The following is a 22,669-nucleotide window of genomic DNA, read 5'->3' as shown; positions in this document are numbered from 1 at the left end:
TAAGATTTGAATCTGGTTAAAATGTGCCTGTCATGCTTCAGGCGCAAACTTGGCGGTGCACCAAACTGTCCCGCGCAGCATTGTATATACATCTTGGAACACTGTGGGTGCTATCGAACGCATTAGAGGGTGGTGAGGAGCTTTGAAAAATTTAAGTACTGGATTTCAAAATGCTTTTTGGGGTGAATTAGATATTAAAGGGAGACGAAAGATCCTTTAGTGTTTGTAGATTTGAGGCGAAAACTCAAAATACGCGCTCCGAGTGTTTAAGAAACTCAACATTCCTGTCATGCGTAGCCCGTTTGCCTATTAACACGTAATCAAAAACCGCAAGCATCTGCTCTTTTCTTTATTTTTTAAGCAGATAGCTTATTTTTATTTTTTTTTATTATTATTCTTTTTTCTTTTTTTTTTGCGATGCATGGGCGAGTGGCGATTTTCGATCTCGTTCTTTTGAAGGAAATAGATAACACATGCGTTTTGGGACGCTCGAAGGAAGTGAGGGGGTAAAGACGGCTTTCGATGTAAAGAGGACCTTCCTGATTCACATGGTGCAGTTTTACTTGCGATATCCCAACTGCCCGGTCGCTCGTGCTGCGAAAAAAAAAAAAAAAAGCCTGGGGGTGAAGCTGCGGTTTCCGACGTCGCATTTGTATGCAAGCGATGCTAGGTGTTTCCTTCTTTGTTTTCCTTTCTTGCCAGTTCTCCTTTCAAGTTCATTGTGCGGTAGTCAATCGCAGGACCTCATTCGGTGCTGCCGCGCCCTGCTGCTATTTCCCCAGAGCAGCGAATAGGACGCGCCTCGGTCGACAGCTAGTCCGCGTGGCCAAAAGGGGCAACTTTGGGTAAGCCTAATCACTCAGCGATTGGACATGATTTCGGCATCACAGTTCGGAAAGGAGTTTGAACCAGGCGCGTAGCCAAAAAGGGGGGGGGGGGGGGGGGGGGCTTCTTGAAATCTTCCATTTTTCTGGGGCCTCCTCTCCGCCGTCCCCCTCACACATCATTTTGTTACGGGCAGGCCTCCCCCCCTTCCCCCCCCCCCCCCCCCCCCGGATTAAAGTCCTGGTTACGTGCCTGGCTCGTACATTCGAACTCGAGATCGGTTCCAGGGTCGCAAGAGTTCCCCACAAGATGACGCCACTTGTCAAAGCAAGCTTATTTGCCCGGTGGGTACACGCTTAATGTATCTTGTTCTTTTCTTCTTTTTTTTTCTGCACTGGCATGTCTGCCACCGGCTTAGCTATCACGAACGTCTTGCGAGTAGAAAAAGCTGGAATTCTTTTGAGGGCTGGGCGTCGATTAAAAATTTTAACCCGATTAATCGCTACCCTTTAATCGATTAATTAATCGATTAATCGGTTGACTTTAGTAAAAAGCAAAAGTAGACATTTTGTCCTTACAATTTGTTTTATTGTATGATAAACGGCGCATATATACAAACTTAATTGAGAATAAACGTTGATGTAACGCACTCACAGATCACAACCCCAGCTGCGGAGGCAAAGAAGTTTGTTGACATTTTCCGGCAGGAGCGAGTTTCTTTGTTTGTTGACGATCATCCCTGCTGCGCTGAACAGACGCTCGCAGGGCGTTGAGGTGACTGGGACACACATCACACTTTTCACAATTGGCACAATTTGAGGAAACAGGGAGCCCTGAGCTCGCCACCACTGTAGTGGGTCCAGTTCATCGTCCGTCACCTCGGCCATCGATCGATAAAGCGACACTTGGCAGGAGATGGTGGGTTCTTCATTTTCCTCCGAGAAAACGTATTTTCTTTTTTTCTTGGGCGTTAGATCAGTAGAATCGTCCGAAGACGCATGTGTTAGCTGGGAAAGCCTTTCCCACACAAGTTCGCGGCGATCTTTTTCGATGCATGCGAGGCTCTTGAAACGAGGATCGAGACACGTTGCCAGTTCATAGTCGTTGTATTGCGGCCACGCGCGAAGCCTCTCATCGATAGAGTCCACCAGCATGGCCTTGAAGCGGCAGATGAAGGCAGGGTCACAGTCATTCGTCTTCATTTTATTCTTTAGCAGTTTTAAGGCTGGAATAAGTACAGACCGAGTAACGTACTTGTCCCCTCCAAGGAGCTCAGTAATGTCGAGCAGGGGCTTCAAAACTTCCCGAAGCTGCTCCAACATGTCCCAATCGACGTCTGTGAGGTGGGGAATCGACGATTTAATGGTACTGCTGTCCTCCATGGAGCGGCGCAAAGGCTCCTTCAGTTCAAGCAGGCTGGTTATCATTATGTACGTGCTGTTCCACCGTGTTGCGATGTCCTGCTGAAGCTTCTTCTTAGGTGCTCCGAGTTCAGCGGCATGTTTTGAAAGGACGGCCTGGTTGTTCGAACTGTGCTTAAAGTGACCCACAGTACGACGACAGGCGGCTAGCAGTCGCTCCACACCCGTCACGCTGAGCGCCTTGTGGACGCACAGCTGAAGCGTGTGAGCTGCGCACTTCAGACTCTGAAAGTTTGCTCTCTCCACCCCAAGACAGATGTTGCGGGCGTTATCGGTACAGACAGCTTTTACCTTTTCAACGATTCCCCAATCTGTAGCAGTCTCCAATACCTCACTGGCACATTGTTCCGCTGTATGGCGCTCAGGTACGTTTCTCACCTGCAATGTTGCCGATCGAAGCACCCAGTCGTCGTCGATCCAATGCGCCGTTATCCCGAGGTAGGCGTCATTGGCGATGGAGGTCCAGAAGTCCGCTGTTAAGCTGATGAAGCTGGCTGCCGAGAGTTCGTCTTGAAGACGCTCCCGTCTCGAGGTATACAGGGCATCCACCTTGGCACTCACTGCACGACGGGACGGCGGCTGGTAAGACGGAGAATCCAAGGCAATCTGAAGAACTTTCGCTAGTCCGTGATCTTCCACAATGTTGAGAGGCCGGCTAGAAGAAACAAGCCAAGATGTAAGGGCTTGTGCAATAGTTTCTTCTTTTTTCAGAGAAACCGGCCTCGAAGAGAAAACGTCGATAGTCGTCTGCTTTTTTGCAGATGATTCTTGTTGCAGCGAGATGCTTGGGTGCTTAGCTCTGAGATGGTATTGAAGCGAGCTTACACTTCCGCTATATGCGAAAGCTTTTTTGCAGATGAGGCAGTGAACTTTCTTTAAGTCAAAAACTTCGCCCGCGGAGTTTACCTTAAACCCGAATTTCCCTGAAAGGTTGCCCTTCATACTCCTGTATTCGTCCATGCCTGCGCAGGGTGTTGTGATGAGATACTTCTCAAACAAGTGACTGCGGCGCGACATGAAGGGAAGAGGAAAGACGGGGGCAAGGGAGACGGGGATAATTGGGGAGCGTCAATCCGTCGAGGACGTCCCTGAAGGTGTTATAGGAGTAGTACATGAAGGACAAAAACAGGATGAAACATCTTCGTCGTTCATGTAACTTTACCCGCACGCTCTAATTCCACGACGTCCTTGAAGCTTTCAACAAACAGAAAATCCCCGGCGAAGGAAAGGCCCCTTTTTACGGGGAAAAGGGAAACGAGCCCATCCGGCTGCGCGCGGCGCCAACTCGTCAAAGACGACGAGAGAACGGGGGAACATCTGGAAGCACTTTGCCACGGGCAGTGCAGGTCCGCCAAGGTCGTTGCGTCAAGAGGCAAAAGCGACGCCGAGAGAGAAATTCCAACCACACAAATAAAACACAGGGTCGAATACTGAAGCAAGCCACGACCACGGCCGGCTTTGCACCACGCTGAACGAGCGGAGAGACGAGCGAGGTCACGTTGTAGCGACCGCAAGCCTCAAGGACGGAGCATAACCCACAATGGGGATCAAGGCAGCCTTCGGAAGAGCTCTAGCTTTGTCGCTGCAAACCCGTAAGCCAACATGCTTGCGTGCCTTCAAAAAAAAAAAAAAAAAAAAAAAGCTGCTGCGTGTGCTCAAAAAGAGCGCGTAGCTATAACGTCCAAATTCATGACCGAGGTCACCGGACTTCCGTAAAGCCTGCTTTCATTCTGCTTCTGTTTTCGCTTTTTTCTTCCAATCCCGCGTGACTCACGACGAATGATTTGTTTGTTGGGTGTTACCTACGAGGTGAACAAGGAGCAAGTTTGTATGTTCGTTTTAGAGGGAACGGCACCAGGAGAAAGGAAAAAAAACGTATATTTATTTACTTTTGTTCGCCCCGTTTTAACCGATTAACTGGTTAAAAAAATTGATCGCGATTAAAGCATTAATCGATTAATCGGAAGGTTAATCGATCAATTGCCCAGCCCTGAGTAAAAAAAAACAGCCTTTTCTATCTTCACTTCACTTGCGCTGCGAAAGCGTTTCAATTACACGGAGTGAAACACACTTCTTCGGCGTCGTGAAGCTCGTGAAGCGTACTTGTTGCGCAGTGTGACCTCGCTCAACACGGGAACGCTTGCGACTCTATCTGGGCGTGGATTAATACTCTTAACCCGATTAATCACCACCCTTTTATCGAATAATTGGTCTCGTGCACGTCCATGCAATAGATATAATTAATGCAAAAAACGATTTTTTTCTCAAGATATTAAAGGCGCAAACCTTTTGATTTCGAATAAACCTCTATGTGTCGTTGAGAACAGTTCAAAGACACTCACCCTCAAAGATCATTGCTTTTGCTGCATGACGCACAGAGGTTCGTTGATGTTCTCCGGAAAGAGCGAGCTTCCTTGATTGTTCACAATAGCCTCTGCTGCGCTAGACGGGCACTCGAACCGCATTGAAGTGGCCGAGCCGCGTGTAACCTTCTGCAATTGTCTGGAGTTACAAATCTCGCGCAAGCAGTTTTCGTTAGGCTAAAACTTCACCAGGGCCCTAATCTGGACACGTGGCGCAAAAGTCGTCGAGAAATCTGGCGGCCGTGATTGGCCAACGCAGCACTTGACCTTGGCGCCGGCCAATCAGAGCCGCCGAATTTCTCGCCAACGTTTTTGCCCAGTGTTCAGAATATAGCCCCTGAAGTTTGCCCTTCGTCTCGTCCACGTCTGTGTGGTGAAAGCGTTGCATTTTTACTTTCTTTTGGTTCGTCAACATTTTGCCGATATACCGGTTAAAAGTTTAATAGCAATTAAAGCACTAATTGATTAAGAGGTAGGTTAATCGATCGAACGCCCAGTCCTAATAGCGACCGCGCATCCAAATTCCATACTAGGTTCTTCTGCAGGCATGGGAGCTTCGTTGCTCTTTAGTGTTCTTCGCTTTCTCCCAAAACACACGCGCTCACTTAGATGAGCTGGGACGTTTGGTGAAACCGTGAGGACAGCGTTCCTAATTTTGTTTGAACTCATTGAACGCTGATTCGGTGTGCCTAATCTCAAATACGCAAGATCGAGTGTTTTTGCAATCTTACTTTCTATGTACGCTCTGCTCTGTACCCCCGAGAGCAGGAGGGGGTCTGACGTTTCTTGGAATTTTCTAATGCCAATTCACGCAGGACACTCTTGACAGATCATTAATGCACAGTCACATATCTCACTGGTCCGCTTAGCGGGGCCCTAAAACCCAACTTGACACGACATCGCAATGCACTGCCTAACCACACCCAAGGCTGCCGCGTTGAAGGGTAGACAACAGTAGCGAGATCGCTTAAAATAAAATTGAAATAAAAATAAATTATAATTTTATCTTTATTTCAAAAAGGGGAGGGGGCGGGGGTACTTCTTTCGCGTTCCGATCTCTTTGGAGAAGAACATTAGATAACTGACAAAACAAAGTAGAACATATAAGAAAAGTCTCAGCGCTCCGATTTACTCAGAAGAGGTGTTTAAGCTGCTATAAATATTTGTTGTCTGATGACATTTGATTTGAATACAAAAGAAGTGCACATAGAAAGCATAACATGATAGTCAAACAGTAAATAAAAAGCATTTCGTGAATTATTTGCGAGAATAAGGTTTGACTTAACTCATCATGGTAGATCCAATGTGATTTAAATGACTAATTTAAATCACGATTTAAATCGCAATTTAAAACAATATGATTTTTATTCTCCAGCCCGGTACGCACCACTCATTCCGGTCCGAGCCCGGCGTTTTGACGTCCCCAGGGCTTTGTTCCCTTCCTCTCCTTCCGTTTCTCGGTGGAATCCGTTGCATACGTATTGCAGACCCTTTTTGCCGTTTACAAACATGAACTGTCGCTCACGTCCCAAGCGACTTCCGGTCGCACCGTCTTTGGTTGGTTACGTGACCAGTGCTAGAAAGCATAGATGGTACACGGACAACCAAGTTGGAGATTTAGCGAGGGCTTTCGACTGTACAATTTAACGTCTTGGAGAAGTCACGTTGGTTTACAAGAATATTCGGAAAATGTTAGGAGATCTCGCGCTTCTTTGCACTTTTGGCATTCACCCGGAGAAGGGGTGGTTCAACGTTTCGTCGACATCTCAAGCAGCGGTGTTAGGGTGGACTTCGTTGATTCTTTTCATGAACCGAAGTTCTTTGGGACGTAAAAGACTGGAGCACCGTAAACTTGTGGCGTGTGAGAACCGATGAACCCTGTGTTCAACCCCCACTCCTGCCCGTTTCAAATCTGGATGAGTATCGTACCGGCGCGCGGTCGTGTATCACTACTGTGTGGTGCACGTTAAAGACCTCAGGCTAGTGGTTGTGCTGCACTGGCTAAATTCCTCATCTACATAGAGTGACTCGGTGCAACTTTGAAATGGCTGACCAACTACACGCTGTATAAATATCCACACAACCTCAATTATTGGTGGCGTTTGCCATGAAAACGGTCTGTACAACGCTGTCAAAGCTGCTGGCGCGAGCATAGGGCTTGATCTCGTTGACCATTTGCACTCGTTTTCGCGCGAACGAACCCATAAATGAAGCCACGCGCTCTCACTACTAGCTTTGATAGCCTCGTGTATTAAGCATGAAATGGAGTATAGATTGTTTCACCCTAAAAAGAAGCTAAGAAAGTTCTTGAAACAAGAAAAAAAAACAGTTAAAGGTGAATTTTAGAAAATTGTTATTCCGTGAATCTGAATATCACGATTGCTTTCCCCGAACATGTATCTAAACCCGGGCAAACACGAAAGACCTCCGACCAGTCGTTACGCCATTCTGATATCTTCAGGCCACCAAGCGCGTGTCACTCGTGTGGGCAGCGCGTGCAATGCGCCAACAAAGTGAAGCAAAGGAGGAGACGAGAGGGGACGTCGCAACACCGAGCTCTGGTTGGAATGCTTAGTGGGTAGATGTAAAGCTATAGCTGCCTTTGTCTCGACTGCACTCGTCGAACGCTTTAGAACGGGGAACGCCGGCGTCTGGCGTTTGGCTCTCGCATTCGAACGCGTTCCACAAGTCTATAGCGGAGACAAAAGCAGCTCTAGCTTTAGGTCTACCCACTGATCCTCCCAATCGGAGCTCGGCGTTCTGACGTCCCCGCGCGCTCTTGTATCCTCTTTTCCCTCACTTGCTCGGCGCATTGCGAGCTTGCCAGGTATATTTCTGCGATAGCAGTTAGTGGGACACTTCGCGGGTTTCGCGCCGACGACCGCGATCCATATCGACGCGGGCCATTTTCGGCACTCCCCCAAAAGATTCCACATTAACGTCACGCCGCTGACGTCACACTGTGCACCACGTCACCCGTTACCTAGCGTCGGCTGGCACCATGATGTGACAATGCTATATAGTAAGTCAGGTTGCACAGTGACGCAACGGGATTTAATGACGTCGAGTGACACCATGAGTCGCGTAATGTCATGACGCCACGTGATTCTGTGACGTCACGTGATACCATGACGGAACGTAGAAACCTAAACATGAGTCTGCTGAATATGGAAACAATAAGAACAGAACGTTCTCGCTAATTATGCCGGAAAGGTTCTCGGGCGATAAAACCAGTAATAGAGACTTCTAGAATAGCGTAAACACCCTTGGGGGGGCGTCAGCACTGCCTACAACGCACGCAAGCTGTCGACGTAACATTACGGAGCGCGTTGAACGCGCGCTTTTAGTATAGCGGAAGGAAAACGCATACGTAAAGACTTGCAGCGCCATCTAGATGTGCTCCTGCGAACTGCTTCAGACAATCCAAGGCGGGTATTCAATCAAGCCAATCCAACACTGCGAAAAAAAAAAATTGGGTTGTGTGTGTGTTTATACAGCCTAGAACTTGGTCTGCCTCACAGGGGCGACGAGTCTCCCAGCTGTAGATGAGAAATTTAGCCAGGTACAGCCGCTAGCCTGGGGTCTTTAACGTGCATCACGCAGTAGTGATACACGACCGCACGCCGGTACGATGCTCATCCAGATCGAAACGGGCAGGGGTGTTGCTCGAACCCAGGATCCCTGGGTTCTGCAGCGCGAGCTTTCGCTCCACGTGCTCCGAGCTGGTGTGCGCTAGACCACTCGGCCACCGATCCCCCCCCTTTTTTTTTCTTTTTTCTTTTTTTGAACACCGCGAGTTTCCTCGCTTTACTGCGAAATGCGTGAATCTCTTTCCAGTTGCCTGTTGTGAACGTGTTTTGTCTTTTATACAGTTCGATCTACGGTTCGCTCTGGTGTGTTGTGGGATCCCGACTATCTTATGTTGGTCTCGTCATTTGCTTGGAAGTATGCAAGCAAAAGGTCGCACCACTCGCGTACTGACCGCACGGCAAACACCTTTTTGGGTTCGACGGCGTCGCCAACGTTCTTGGCTATCGACACCCTTCTTTGTGGGCGCTCGAAAGGGTTCGTCTCGCTGATTTCTTTGAAAAGGTTGTGGGTCGCTTGTCAATACCGCCCGATCAGGCCGAGTTCCACTCGCTCCGCAGAAGTCACACGGGGAACTGCTACTGTTGAGAAAAGGTTTAATTTGTACTTAAGAGTCCGATGAAGAGGAGGGCCAAGGCCGTCTAGTGGTCCGGGTCTTCAGTTGGAGGCCTTGCTCGGCACCGGCTCTTTCGTCTGTCTCCAGCTCCGAACTCCGCGTGTCCTCGCCCGCCTCCGAGCCTCGCCCTTTTTTCCTCCTTCTTCTTTCTCTTTCTTCCACAAGGTTGAGGTCATCTTCAACGGTGAAGCGAACCAGTACAACGCGCATAGCGCTTCCACTGGTTTGCTTCACCGCCGCGATTTTTCAAAATGGAGTAGTCTCGCGCTCTCCCGCGCGGAACGAGAGCAACGAGAATGGCACGCAGTTAACCGCTATGTACGCTCGCAAAAATCGATAGCGAGCGTACGTACGCAGAGCTCGCTGCAGTGCGTACGTATGGCTCATTCGCAGTGTACTCCGGGTACTCCGGCGATTTCTTCATGGTCCCCGATTTGCTTAAAATTTTGCTAAACTCGCCAAACAACATCGCCAAAATAGTATCCCAAATATTAGGTCAAAATATTTTTTTTTTTTCACGAAGTCATTCAATTTACAATTTCGGTCCTCACCGTGTTTTTCAAACTGAAAGTCTCTACTGGCAACAACGAAAAAGTGTCGTCAGTGGAAGTGCAGGGGAACGAACGGACTGCAGAATTTGTTCCCAACTAATTCGAAGCAGTTTCATGGTGTCAAATGAATGCTTTGGAAGCTCGCTCCAGGACCCGCGCTCCGGCACGGAAGAAATGATTGGAATGTTCTATTTTTGCGACTGCTCGCTCGACTGGCAAGCTTGCTTTCCACTGACGTCACGGCACTGAAAAGTGCGGGTATATTTGAATGTTGGTTTTTGCATCATTTTCATTTTTTGGTTTTGCAATAACTATTATGAATTTCGCCATACTAAATAGTATACCGGAAAGGGTAAAGGCGGGGAGTCAGAAAATATAGTTAGTTAAGGTAGCTCAAAAAATGGCCGGAGTACTCCTTTAACGCTAACAAGGGGGCTTGCATTTGGTCCGATACGCAATACTAAAACTCTCTAATGTTAGGTGGATGTTATGCCGGCGAAACCACGGGCGTGAAATTGGGTTGAGCGACACACTTGAAACTTCACTGAGCGATTTTAAGAAGTGTTCTTCTGTGACTTCAAGGCAGTGTTAGTTTGTGTCCAATACAATTCTATAAGACCCTCAGGCAGCCACAACAATGACAGGAAACGGTTTATGCATACACATGCAGTTCCCTCCTTCCCTGGATTTCAAACTTGGGCGAGCGATTTTCTAAGCTTTCTTTAATTACGACAAGGCATTCCTAGTTTATGTCCAACAAAATTGTTTAGCAGGTTCACGAAAAGCTCTCTACGTAATACACCCTCATTGGTTCCAAAGCGTTATGGAATTTTCGTTCGGCGTGTTACTCGGTTGAACACGACACGCCTATGCTGACTCTATGGTACGCGCTCGCACCTTTACCTTCCATTCAGTGTATCTGCCCCGAAATGACACCTTACCGGCTTTGACGTCGCACCTGAGCTGACGCGGTGTTTCACCTTACAGGTATCGTAAGGGTTTACCAATTTTTTCCCTCGCGCTGACACAAGTCGTGACGTCTTTTTTGGACCTTCTTGAAAATAGCAAGAGTGCTTGTGCACAGCTTTGGTAGGCACTGAAGATGCGCCAGGGGGGAGGTTCCGAAATCTCTGGATATATGACGTCGCGCTCTGGGAAGGAGGGGCCGCAGCGGTACTTTAAAAATGATTTTCTGCAGCGTCTGTGCACCAAATTAAAAAAATAATTTCTATATTTGTGATCCTGGAGGCCAGATGAAGACGATTTAAGTGTTTTCTCCTCAAATACAGAACCGCTGCAGTTTCCTTTTAGGTGCGAACGACGCAGAAGGTATAGAAACGGGGGAACGCAACCCTGAACGATGCTTGCACTGTACGTGCGTGCGTGCTCGGCAGGGACGCTGAAAACCCAGATCTCGCTCTTGTGCTTTCTGCTGCACTGACACTTCAAGTGAAACGCAGTATAGACTTTTAAAACAAAGAAACGAGCTCCCGGCCGGTTCCATTTTTAGTGTTCGTGCATATGGCGCGTAATTCGCTCTCTTTCGGAAGTGACGAAGATGCGTGTGTTGGACTGACGAGATCGCACACTGGGCTGAGGACTTGTAAATATTGGATTGGTGTACGATTCCGAGGCCGATGCACATGTTTTGCGCGTGCAAGCAGTAAATGTGACGTCACCGGAAGAGGGGAAACAAAACGAGGCACAAGGCGCGCAAGCCTCGGCGACGAGTGCGCCCGCGCCAGTTGCCGCGAGACGGCGCCCCGGGGAAGGGAGGTCATCGCTTACATGATCCTGGTAATTCCGCTCATTGTCCGCGAAATTAATGACGGGCTCGGTTTTTCAGACAGACTAATTGTGGCCGCGCTGCACGCAGCCCGGAGACCCCCTGCTGGGATTTGTCAGTCGTGCTCGCTCTCCTAATGACTGTTAATGGCGTAGCAGCCAGTGGTCGGAGCACCGCTCGCTCCGCAAAAATTGAGAGTGGGAAAAAAGAGTATCGGCGTTAAGAAGGGGCGGAGAGGAGAAAAGTTCGTCCAGGTTTCCGAGACTGCTGCTGCGGTCCGCTTCGGACGTCGTTGGGAGCAACCCTCCAACTACAAACTAGCATGTGGAGTTTTTCTGTCGCTTTGATAGCGGGAACGGACGTCGAGACAGGTGAACCGTTATAACGAGTGCCCACTGGATTTCGAACAAACCTGGAACAAACCCGGTAAACCAATATGTATTATGTTAGAAACGTCACTATTGTAGGAGTAGAAAACGTCTTGATACAAAAAAAGTAAGATTACACATGTTAAATTCCAAATTTACAAAAAGACAAGGGGCAAACATACTCCCTGGTTAACCCTACTTCGGTTAAGGGCCGACGTACCAACCTCGGTTTTCTGCAGGGAAGATAATCCTCTAAGCGCTCCCCCTCTCCTAAACTTTGAGGGGAGCCAAGTTGGGGCCAGGTAAACAGTGGAGAGGATATAGGAAAGGAGGAGGTGGGCAAAAGTGGAAAGCGCGAAGTGTACGTCGGTCTTTAAGCCCCTTGTAGCTTGACAATAACCGGATTTTACACCTGCTCAGTGTGAATCTACGTTATATTCTTGCCACAAAATTTCGCAATCGCAACGTCGTTCCTGCGGCAAAACAGAAAATACAGGAAGATATATTGGTGAATTCTTCGGGAATGCATTCGCATGACCACTGGAAACGTAGAGTGGTATGGGTGGCCTTGCAGAGGTGTCTGCATACTCAGATTAAGTTCTTACGTAACGTCTGTAAAGATCGGCGATGTTGATAGCGTTGAATGTACGTCGAGGAAGCACGGTGGAAGCTTTAACAAAGTCGTTGGCGTTCTCCGCCAAATTGCATTCAGGACTAAGTAACATTACGAACGAGCCATACGGCCGCAAACTGGCGCTGCTTCTTAGGAACTCATGACGTGGCAGTATTCCAACGGAGCTTCACGGACCATTATCAGAAGCATTTTTGAAATCGTTCTAATTAATTATATAGAATTAAAAAAATTTGGCTTTCTTGGCTTTTCTGCCGGCAGCCCAGAAACACTAGTCTAGGCTAGTGTTTCTGTGCTGCCGGCACAACATAGACCACATGTCATCAAAGAAATGAGTGCAAACATTTCGTTTCCGTACCCTTTTTTGAGACATGCCCATGTAATGCTTGCATCGAGCATAAAGCGCCAGTAAATGACCATGGCTCATGCGCATAAAGCGCATGAGCCATGGTCATTTACAAGGGTGCGTCAACTTTTTACACGCGCGCAAAGAAGCATATGAAAGAACTTAAAAAGGTTTAAATAAGCAAAAAAAAATGCAGTTGGCGCTGTTGTTTCAAGACGATAAGAGTGACGATAATAATCCCTGGAGAAAGGGATTATTAGGGAGAAAGGGAACAAGGGGCAAACAAAAACTCCAGGCGGATTTTTTCGGTCGCGCACCAGTCACCTAGGCACCAGTCACTTAGCTGTTTGGAGATCTGTGTTTGTCCTTTGTCCACTTTGTTCCCCTTCTCCAGGGATTAGTATCGTCATTCTTGTCCAGCTCGCTTGCACCTTTGCATTTAATTGCATTAAAATCACGATAAGAGTGTTTCTTTTTTAGCTTTCTAAGTTCTTTTTTTTTTCCCCCAAACTTTTTTTATTCGCCAATGAAATCCTGCCAGCGTAGCATCTGCGAGTAACGTGAAGAAGTGCAATGGCGCGCAACCGAAAAGCACACCCGAGAAATATTCGATTTTGCTCTCCAGAGACCCTGCGCAAACTTGGGAGCTAAAGTTCTCGTACTGGTAGGCTCCCTACGGGAGCCAGAGTCGCGCGTCTGTTTCCCACGTGCCACCGCGCCGCTATTCACCGAGATCGATCACGTGAGGATCAAAATAATCCTGCGCCCTGCGGGAAAGTCGCTTTGCCGACGTCGCACGCGCCCTGTGTATGTTCCTTCTACCTTTTGCCGGCTTCTACTCCTTCCCCGTGCTCTATGGGCGGCGGCGCGCGCGGCGCCGCTGTTTGCCGAATTTCGTCACGTGACCGGCCGCAATCGACGGAGCACGGCTCCTACACGCGCGAGGAGTGACGTTCCCACCTAACTTAGGATTTCGAGATGGCTGAACCCACAACTCTGGCTCCTGTAGGGAGTTTAGACAGAAACTCTATTGGGAGCCACACCCCTATTCGCTCCGAAGCCCGGGAAGAGCTATCTCCCGTTCCGAGTGCTAAGCTCCAGCCTGTGTTTCGCCGCCATTTTGTCTCATGTTAGATCTGTTTGTTGTGTTATCACGTGGTCTCGGTATCAGGACGTACGAGTAACATTGTTTAGCGGAGCTGAGCATCTGGCGTCAGGTGCAAGAGGCCGGGCACGTAGTGAACACGAGTGCCGTGTGCGGCTCACTCAATGTGAACACGTGCTCAATGTGGGCCCCTTCTAGGGGCTCTACTGCTTTGTTATCCATGGAAGACAATCACGCTCGCTCGATCCTCCGCGCTCTTCTCCCAAGCATTCTTTTAAACTACATCGCCAGCAACAACAACAGCATTGTCCTCAGAATTTGATTCGATGCCCAATGGCCGCATTCTTGCGATGCACCTAGTGCAGCTTGAAGTTAGATCTCATTAATGTACGACGAGAGTAACTAAGGGTGTAGTCGAGAAGTAGGGGTGAAATTGATTGCAGCGTTTCTCGACGTATAGCTGTGAGGTCCTTCTCGATGGCGAAGGACAGAAGACGGCCTGAAAAATGTTGTCGCTTCGGTAACGCAGAACACGACGATGCCCGTACTAGGCGAAACCGCATTTTTTAACAAATCAGGGCCAAGTGAATAATATTTTGAATGGAGCGGCGCTCCGTTACCAGTGCACTGCAAATTTATGTCGATCATCCTCTCTCCGCTTGAGCTGCGGAAGTTTCAAATAACTGAAAGCTATTTGTTTCTATTTGCACTTCTCAAGTGGTTTCATTTCCCCCGTAGTTCACTCGGCCAATCGGAGCGATTGGATCTTCGCGTGTTGTTGTCATCAAATGGGCTCGCGGTCACTTTATATCGTGTAGCAGGTGAGAAGTACCCGCTGATAAATGCCACGCATTATGGCAAGGGAGAACGACTTAATTCCACGGTCACTGCTATTCAAAAACAGAAACTGTACCCCCGCCGACTATAGGAGTTGAAAGACCCGATCCGTCGTTGTTTTCCGTCTGCGATCCCCAAATGCGTTAATAGGGACTTTTGGCAAACCTTTGCCGTGCTCCGCGTACCGCACTACCGGAGCAAGGCAATGGTTTGCTAAAGGTCCCTGTTATCTCTGAATTTGTCAAACTATGCGAAGCACGGTGCCTCAGCATCGCATTCTATTTCATGTTCGGGCCACGGCTTCCTCAAAAACTATACCAAAGAATTATGAATGAATGTTTCAGCTCATATTGTGCGCGATAGTACACCGCACCGTTACAGTCTGCCCCACAAATTCACAAAAAATAAAAACGGCGCACACGAGGCTCGCCATCCTCTGTCACCTTCCTAAGGGTTATCCGTTTCACCCGAAGAGACCAAAGATGCCACAAACACTTGGAGAAACCTTTCCATTTGCTCAAGGGTAGTAGTGAGTGTCGAGAAGGGAAACGGCAGCCCAGAAAACTGTAGGCCAGAACCCAGACCGAGCTATCAAGGGGACCAACGGACCCCATTGGAATGGCCCAAAATCTAGGCCTTGCCTGCTACCACCACCGCCGTTAAAGATTGTAGACCATCCGAGAGGTCAATACGCACAAATGAGCCACCAGCAACGTCAGCGTCGAAGCATCGCAAAAGCTAGTCACACCCAAGGAATCGGACGTTTGTCATGAGCCGCAAGAACGATCCAGACAGTGCGATGTTCGGGCCGCTCGAAAGCGGGCTTCGGGACAACCTCCTGGCCACGGCGGGGGCACTGCAGGTGTCGCGCTCTGCCGTCGGGGCTTTGCTTCGCGCCAGGCTCATGGCAAGAGCAATCCAGCCAAGCTCGGCCGCCGCCGCTGCTGCGCTGCGCAGTCCTCCCGCCATCCTCTCTTTTTTCCTTTTTCTTTCTTGCGACTCGATTCGCGGCCAAAGGGGAGGCGAGGGAGAGGGCATCGACGCCTTATTACGGTTATTAGGAGCGAGTGAGACGGCGGGAGCCCTGCATTTTGCCCGGCTGCGTGGAATACGTGGGACGTTCTTCCCCGCCGCTGCTGGCGGCAGAGGAGCGTCGGCGCTCTTTCGGACACAATTCCCAAGTTCTGCAGATTTTCTTCTGCTTTACTTCTATCGCGTTTTCGACGGATATCTCTTCCCCGGTTCTTCTTTTGTCAGCCCTTTTCTTTTCTCACTTCCCACCGGCGCGTGAGGCGCTCACACCGGCGGCTTTCCATAGAAAAGAAGGAAAGATCGCTCGCCGCAGCTTCGAAGTGGCTCGAGGGATCTTCTTGGCGGCGTCTCTGCCTGACGCCTGTGATTGCATCCACGCCGACGTAGCTCCGTGGCTGTTTAAGGTCTTCTTTTTCGATGCGCCCCGTTTCTTCGCTAGCCGACTTTCCCGTATCTGCGTGCGCCTCGCTCAGTGGCATTCCTCGAATGGTTCGCTTCTTTCTTTCCTATCGGGCGGCGCTTCATGAGTGCGCTAGCGCTCTGGGAGGAAGGGAGACAAGACGCGTGGCACAACTGCCCAGAAAGTAACCGCACAGTGCCGCGGCGATGGACAAAAGAAAGGCACCTCGTCGCTCCGGTTACCGCAGCTGGCCGATGATACGAAGCGTGAGCGAAAGCGAGTGTGGTGCGGCAATACCTAAAACTTTTTTTATTTCTTCTTCCGGTGAATTTTTTGTTTACACCGACAGGCGGCATTGACAAAAGAGGTGGTTACATTATTACGCTGTGGTTTCTCTCGACTTGGACTGTATGACGTTGCACAACATGGACATCTTAATACTGCTAAGCAAACTAAAATGTTCCTCAAGCCAGGGAAAAAAAAAAAAAAAAAGCGCATACGGGTGTTATGAAGGCGACAACCATCGAAAAACCTTTCCTGCAATGAGGTTCCGTGTTCTCTCATTTCTCTTCGAATTCAACCTAATTCTCGAAAGTTTTGATGAGTCGACCCCTTACTGGATCGAGTCCGATGATGCGAGATTCGTTGTTATGTTGGTGCGTCATTACAACGTCAAAGATTCCCAACCAATTGCACGTTGCGTTCTTTTTTTTTTTTTTTCACTAATGTTTGTTTAGTGTCTACCCGACGCCTGGGGTCTTGAAGGGACCGTGCAAGGAAAGTCCCAAGATAAGAGCTTCCTACAAGTAGCGACATTCTTTGAAGCGCCGACTGCGTGACGGTGCAGCTTTTAGGAAGCGAATGGTCGCGCACAGCAGAGTTTTGGACTGAATTCCGCCATTTTGTTTCCAGCGGAATGTGCTTTGTTGTTTGTATTGGTGTTCGTTACCTGTAAAATAAGTGACTTTTACGTGCAAGTTTATGTGCAAGGACCTGCAGTTCGTTACTTTTGCACGAATGACAGTAAACGTGGCGCCTTTCCCCGGAATGCCCTGGTTTCGCCGCGTAATGGCAAAGCAAAACAGGTCCCTTATACATCCGATATACATCCGAGCATGGCGGCCGTGGGAGTCGCTTAGTAACGTCCTCAGCGGGTTTGATTGGAGCTATCAAGTTGTGCAATCAACTGCTCCGTTTAAAACTGGTTTTCTTATCTAGTTTAGTGTAGGTCTAAAATAAAAGTGTCTTAAGACTCGCGGTGTCACAAAGGTTTTACAGATGAAACTTCTGTGGCATTATCAACCCGGGGTCTAGACTCTCGCAGATTCATCCGCTCTCAGCTACTTCCGTGATTAAATATTAAGCGCGCGTGTCTAGACCTGCGTTTGCCTGACCATAACCATCACATTTATCGGGAAGAACTCAAAAGATGATTCCACAGCCGCAGCAAAGCTTTAAAAAAAATATATGCAGCATGAAAGTCAGAAAATTGCAAGTACGGAGTACCATCTTTTTTATGAGATTGGTAAGAACAAGCAAAAATTGGTCCGCGAGTTTTTTCGGTGTCACCTGTTGTTGTGTCCTTATACGTATGAAAAATGTGAAATGCCCGTGCGGAAAGTTCTCCACCCCTGAAATGACATAAGCCCAGTTCCCACATGCAGTGGAGCACCACGAGTGGCCGTGGGAGCACTAATGTAGTGCTTTTCACGTGTCGTCAGCTACTTATCGTTTGCTATGAGCAACTCTTTTAACGGTGCGATAGAAATCTGATGAACGCTTCTGTCAGCACGGGCTTATCGCGAACTCAACGCTCTACTTACAGCCCACCGCTCTGTGTGTGAACAGGCCTCTTAAGTTACCGCATCCTGAAAAAGTATGGTCATTGCCTTGCCTGCCTGTTAGCAGGGCACACACATAGACTAACGTACAAACACCAAAAGCCTTGCAAGGCAAACGGCCGATCGGCATTTGTTGACACGACAATCGCCATTTCCGTCCTTCGAAATCTTCGAAGCTTCAAAAGGGTTATTCTGAGCAAGCCGCGCCAAGATCACAATGGAGCATCATTGTACTGAAAGCATTCCTCGCCAACATAGGTGTCTTTGGAACCGTGTATGCGGTCAGCTTTCCACTCATGCTTATATCTAAAGATCTCTTACAATGGTATTGTATTTGTTGGGTGTTAGGAGAGAGAACAAAAGTTTTTTAGACACCGCAAGTGGTGGTGGCTGAAATATGTGCGCTCGTTTCGCCGGTGAGTGAATAACCTAATTTCGGTATGCAAGAATTTTTTTTATAAACCAACCTGTCACCTTAAATTTGTGTCGGCTTGCCCAGAAGAAGCATGAAAGAAATTACTAATTTCATGAACCAAAAAAGCGACTATGAGGGTATCTTTGAGGTATACCTTCCCGGGATCTAGTGTCTTTAGGAAGACTGGCACAAAAGCAGAAGGAAGGGAAGCTGTTGTGCGCAGTGCAACGCTCTCCCCCGCTTTGCGAGTTATTGGTTCGGGCCTTCCTTTCTGCCAAGCACAGAGGTGAACCTCCGTGCTTAGCGGAAATTTAACCTGCTACAGGATGAAGCTCTTTAAGTTACGAGAAAGATTTTACTCTGAGTGTACACACTGATGGCGCGCGAGGTAAATGATTTGCCTGGCGTAATCACGGACGTGGCCAAAAGTTCTGAGGTCGTCGTTGTGAGGAAACGGATGCGTTGTGGAAGTTCTGGCCCTTGTTTTGGAATCCTTAATTTCTTTCCTTCAACATGACACTCACGAATATGCAATGTTGTTGCGGCTAAATTAATGTCAATGTCCGTCTCGGTCTGGACGCTGCACCCAGCGCTTCTTCGCTGTCTTCGACGTTGGACGTACGCGGCTTCCTCTTCCAAATATCTCGGTGAACCTGGTGGCCTGAAGCGAATGCGCAGGTGGCTTCCTGGAGAAACGGCAGCGGGGGATCCAGGCGCGTGACCAGCTTGACCGCAATCTCGTGGATGGCGACCGACCCTTAACCACCGGACTGCCTCTTCCGCTGGACGGCACAGGGGACCGTAGGACGCGGCTCCGTGGTTTCGCTCGCTGTCGGTTTGCCTGTAATCTGGGCGTCGCCGAATAATTACGGGTTTCATTGTGCGACCGCGCAGGAGCTCTTCTTGGTTTAACTCGCACGGCAACGGCCGACCTGTGTGCCATCTGCCGCCGACGATTGGAATGGTTTGCGGCTGAGGGCCCTATAGTTGAACCCATAGATTTTTTTGTTCTCTTCTTTCGTTTTTCCGCGATTTTTTTTCTTCTTTTTTATAGCATGGCAATGATTACCGGTGTTGAAAACGACCTCGCCATTCGTGTGAAGAAGGCGCCTCGAGTGTCCCTTTCGCCCTGCCGAGCAGTTCTCATCATTCGTTTCCCTCTGTACGTGACGGCACTAAAATCTGCGGCCCCTCCTGTTCAAATTGTGTACAGCCGTGACTGCTGATTCGCTCGTCGACCCGCCATATCGGCAATTGTCAAAACTGCTGGTCAAGACTCGAACCTATCGAAACAACTTGCAAAAACGCATGTTCCCATTGTCCATATAATGTTCACACTTCAACCTAAACTGATTGCACCATATATATATATATATATATATATATATATATATATATATATATATATATATATATATATATATATATATATATATATATATATATATATATATATATATATATCACGAATCACGATCAATATGAGTGTGTGAACACCGCTCCGCGTGGCCCACGGTACTATCAGTACCGCTATTGATTGCTCTGTGAAGTAGAAAGGTGCTTCGCGGACGAGAAATAACGTCTGCAGCGACCATTGCACTACTCTGCACTTTTGGATTGTCTGCTAGCGAAGAACTGTCGGCGGAACCGCGAAATTGTTTGCCAATAAGCATGAGCATTTTTCGCTAGGAATGTGCGCTATCAAAAAAAAAAGCTTATAAATATATATATTCATGTTAACTTTTTCAAGATGCAGCGTTACGGGCGACACTTTGCAGGTATTTCGTCCTCGTAGGTTGTCGTCGCCACGCGCGCGATAAATGGCAAACACTTTTTTCTCTTTTGGCGCGAGGAAAGGAAAGTCGGGACTTCCCGTTGGCCGTGCCGCGCGAATAGAGCAAAGAGGGTAGCCTGCCGTTCCGCCAAAAATGGCGCGACGAAGGGAGAGTTTTCGTGTCGTCTGCTTGGAAGACTTCTTTTCAAACATTCCTCACGTTATGCGAACTCCCACTTTGGCGGTATCCAGTTGCTACGCGTAATGTCGGATGGTTTTAGAAACTTGCATCGCGCTTACCCACTTCCTTCACGGATCACTGAGCACACGTAGCAGTCGTCAGTGGCGTCCACGACACCAGCCACGGCGGCTATGAGAATTAACCACGTCGCGCATCCGTCCTCAGTTACGTGAAGGCACAATTGCCCCCGCATTGCGCAACCTTGCTACAGCTATCGCTTTTGTTTTTCTTCGCACATTGTGGGCAAAAAAATATGACCTTTTTTTATTACGAAGCTTCGGGATTCTTTCTATGATTTTATAGAATAACAATATCAGATACTCTGCCGAAGCCTTTGCGCATGCATCAAATTGTTATCGGAGGTATCGGAACAATCTACTAAAACTGCCTAATATTTACTTCGCGTGAGTTTTGCGAGAGCGAGGGACCGCAAATCCGCACTCGCAAGATGTTACTGCAGTGCACGCGTATACGATTTTGTACCCCCTGGAACGGTAAGAGGAACATGCCAGAATATGAATGAATCGTAAACTTTCCCACAGCGAGTTCGGCGTCGTTCCGAAGAGTTATTATCGTGCAATAACCAATCAACAACTTTGCCGCTCGAAAGAATATTACACGTGTTTGCCCCATCACGCACGCATAAAATGGCGTGCGCGCGTACGACAAATTGCAGAGGCCATGGTCGGTTCATTCATACGACCCAGAACTGAAGGGCGTCGCAACGAGTGCAGGAGTCTACACTTATCTAGACCCCCTTATATCTAAGCTTTACGGAGCATTCGACAGGGGGCACTGAAAGGGGCGCGGGTCACGCAGTGCGGTATTCACACTCATATTGTCACGGAGTAAGACAAAGAGGCGATAAATAATGAACTGAAACGAAAGGTTTAATCGGCGAACTTGTGCCAAACAAAATAAAGGACGAGCGTCGAGACAGCAGAAAAGCGGGCGGCGATTTGGCGGCGTAACAGGAAGCGAGACCGAGATTGACTCGACAAAATCCCGCGCAGCTCCTTATGTAGTGTGCGTGACTATCTTGAAAATTTGGCGAGGAAGCTTCTAGTGTTGAAGCACTCGGGGGGAGAAACAAGAAACTAGGACGAAATGATAAAAGCTACGCCCCGAGTAAGAATAAACATGAGTCTTCTAGAATCCCGTGACCCAGCGTTGCTTGTTTGGCCCTGCGCGGCAATATTGATCGTGATAGTACTTCGCGCTTGCTGAAGTAGTGCACAATGCACGTATGTCACTAGTTTTTATATGAAATTTTTTCAGTTCGAAAAGAAGAGCCGAAAAATTCGCGATAGCGTGGTTGTGCTAACAGTGATGAACTCTTTAAATTTAATAAAAAGTTGGCTGTGCTGTTTCTTTTTTGACAGTCTTGTGTACTTTTTAGACCTGGAAGTTTTAGCAAAATAGTTTATTTTATAAATGATCAGGCACGTGCATATAAAATGTCGTAAATTCAAATTTATTACTTAACAAGGTCACCATGGCCTTACTGTAAATCCCTATTCTGTAAAGTAGACGTCCTGCAAGGTGTACATAAATTATGGTATGTTCCTGCAATGATTTCATTCGTTTCGAATGGCCTCATCAGAAGGGGCCGAATCAATTTGATAAAACTCAAAATCGAAATCCCTCCCCTTGCAGAGCACTGCCTCGTGCAGACTAATAAAAGGGACTCCGTAGTCGGGGCGGTATCTCCCTCACCAGTCATATAATGCAAGGTGTTATTTTCACAAGAATGTGTAAAAGGAAAAGCTAATAAAAAATGTTGAATAAAATGTTTTTTTTTGACCACGTGTTTGCGGCAATCGTTGTATACAAGTATTCGAAAATGTTTCTGAAGAACTTTTACGCAAATAATAAACTTCTCATAAGTAGAGCTGGGACTTGCGGGACATGTCGCGACTTTGAAAAAAAGTATCGGTTATACTGTCAGCTATTAGAGCATAGCTTGCGATTTTAATCTGGTCTTTAACAAATTTGCAGTCCCGAATTGTCCCAAATTTACATTGACTATCCCAAACGATAATGAATTATCCCGAATGTCGTGTATTGTTTTTATTAAATGTTCCGTTATTCATCTAACACGGCTCTACAAAATATGCCTTTCACCCGTTGATAATCTTGTGCATCGGGAAGGAGAGAGCATGACCTTCTTTCGCCAGCCCTCCAACGTTTCTAAGAGCGCTGAAGTATAGTACTACGCAGAAAACCACGGCACGGGGCATACGTTCTGAAAACATTAAAGCTGGCAACTTCTCCGACAAAACTACTGCAAGAAATTTCAACCAACGACACTCTTGCCAGTGAGCTGTACGGTATAAAGATGTATGTATATATTCAAAACGCGATTACATAGCGGGAAAAAGCGGGGACTCATCTTGAAACGAAGTTTGAAATCTTAAATTTTGTGGCAAAGAAGTTTGACGGTCCTTCGAAAGACAGACTTCTTAAGTCGCTTGAGAAAAACCCTGGAATAGAGGGGGTTCGTTCACCAACAACTTTAAGGAGCTTTTA

The 22,669-nt window shown here is 47.9% G+C and overlaps 2 protein-coding genes across 2 annotated transcripts in view; one reads left to right on the top strand and one right to left on the bottom strand.

Moving 5' to 3' along the window:
• The window catches only part of LOC8051218 (protein O-mannosyl-transferase TMTC2), a 384,277-nt gene that overhangs the window by 37,842 nt on the left and 323,766 nt on the right, over positions 1-22,669 (top strand). The window lies entirely within an intron of this gene.
• LOC120849827 (E3 SUMO-protein ligase ZBED1) lies at positions 1,367-3,881 on the bottom strand. The gene has a single exon (XM_040222080.2). It carries the CDS (start codon positions 3,261-3,263, stop codon positions 1,476-1,478), a length of 1,788 nt encoding a protein of 595 aa, XP_040078014.2. The 5' UTR covers positions 3,264-3,881; the 3' UTR covers positions 1,367-1,475.

The sequence above is a fragment of the Ixodes scapularis genome, unplaced genomic scaffold, assembly GCF_016920785.2.
Source record: "Ixodes scapularis isolate PalLabHiFi unplaced genomic scaffold, ASM1692078v2 PGA_scaffold1__304_contigs__length_218370807, whole genome shotgun sequence".
Taxonomy (NCBI): domain Eukaryota; kingdom Metazoa; phylum Arthropoda; class Arachnida; order Ixodida; family Ixodidae; genus Ixodes; species Ixodes scapularis.
The sequence above is the reverse complement of the archived record's forward strand: the minus strand, read 5'-3'. Positions and strand labels throughout refer to the sequence as shown.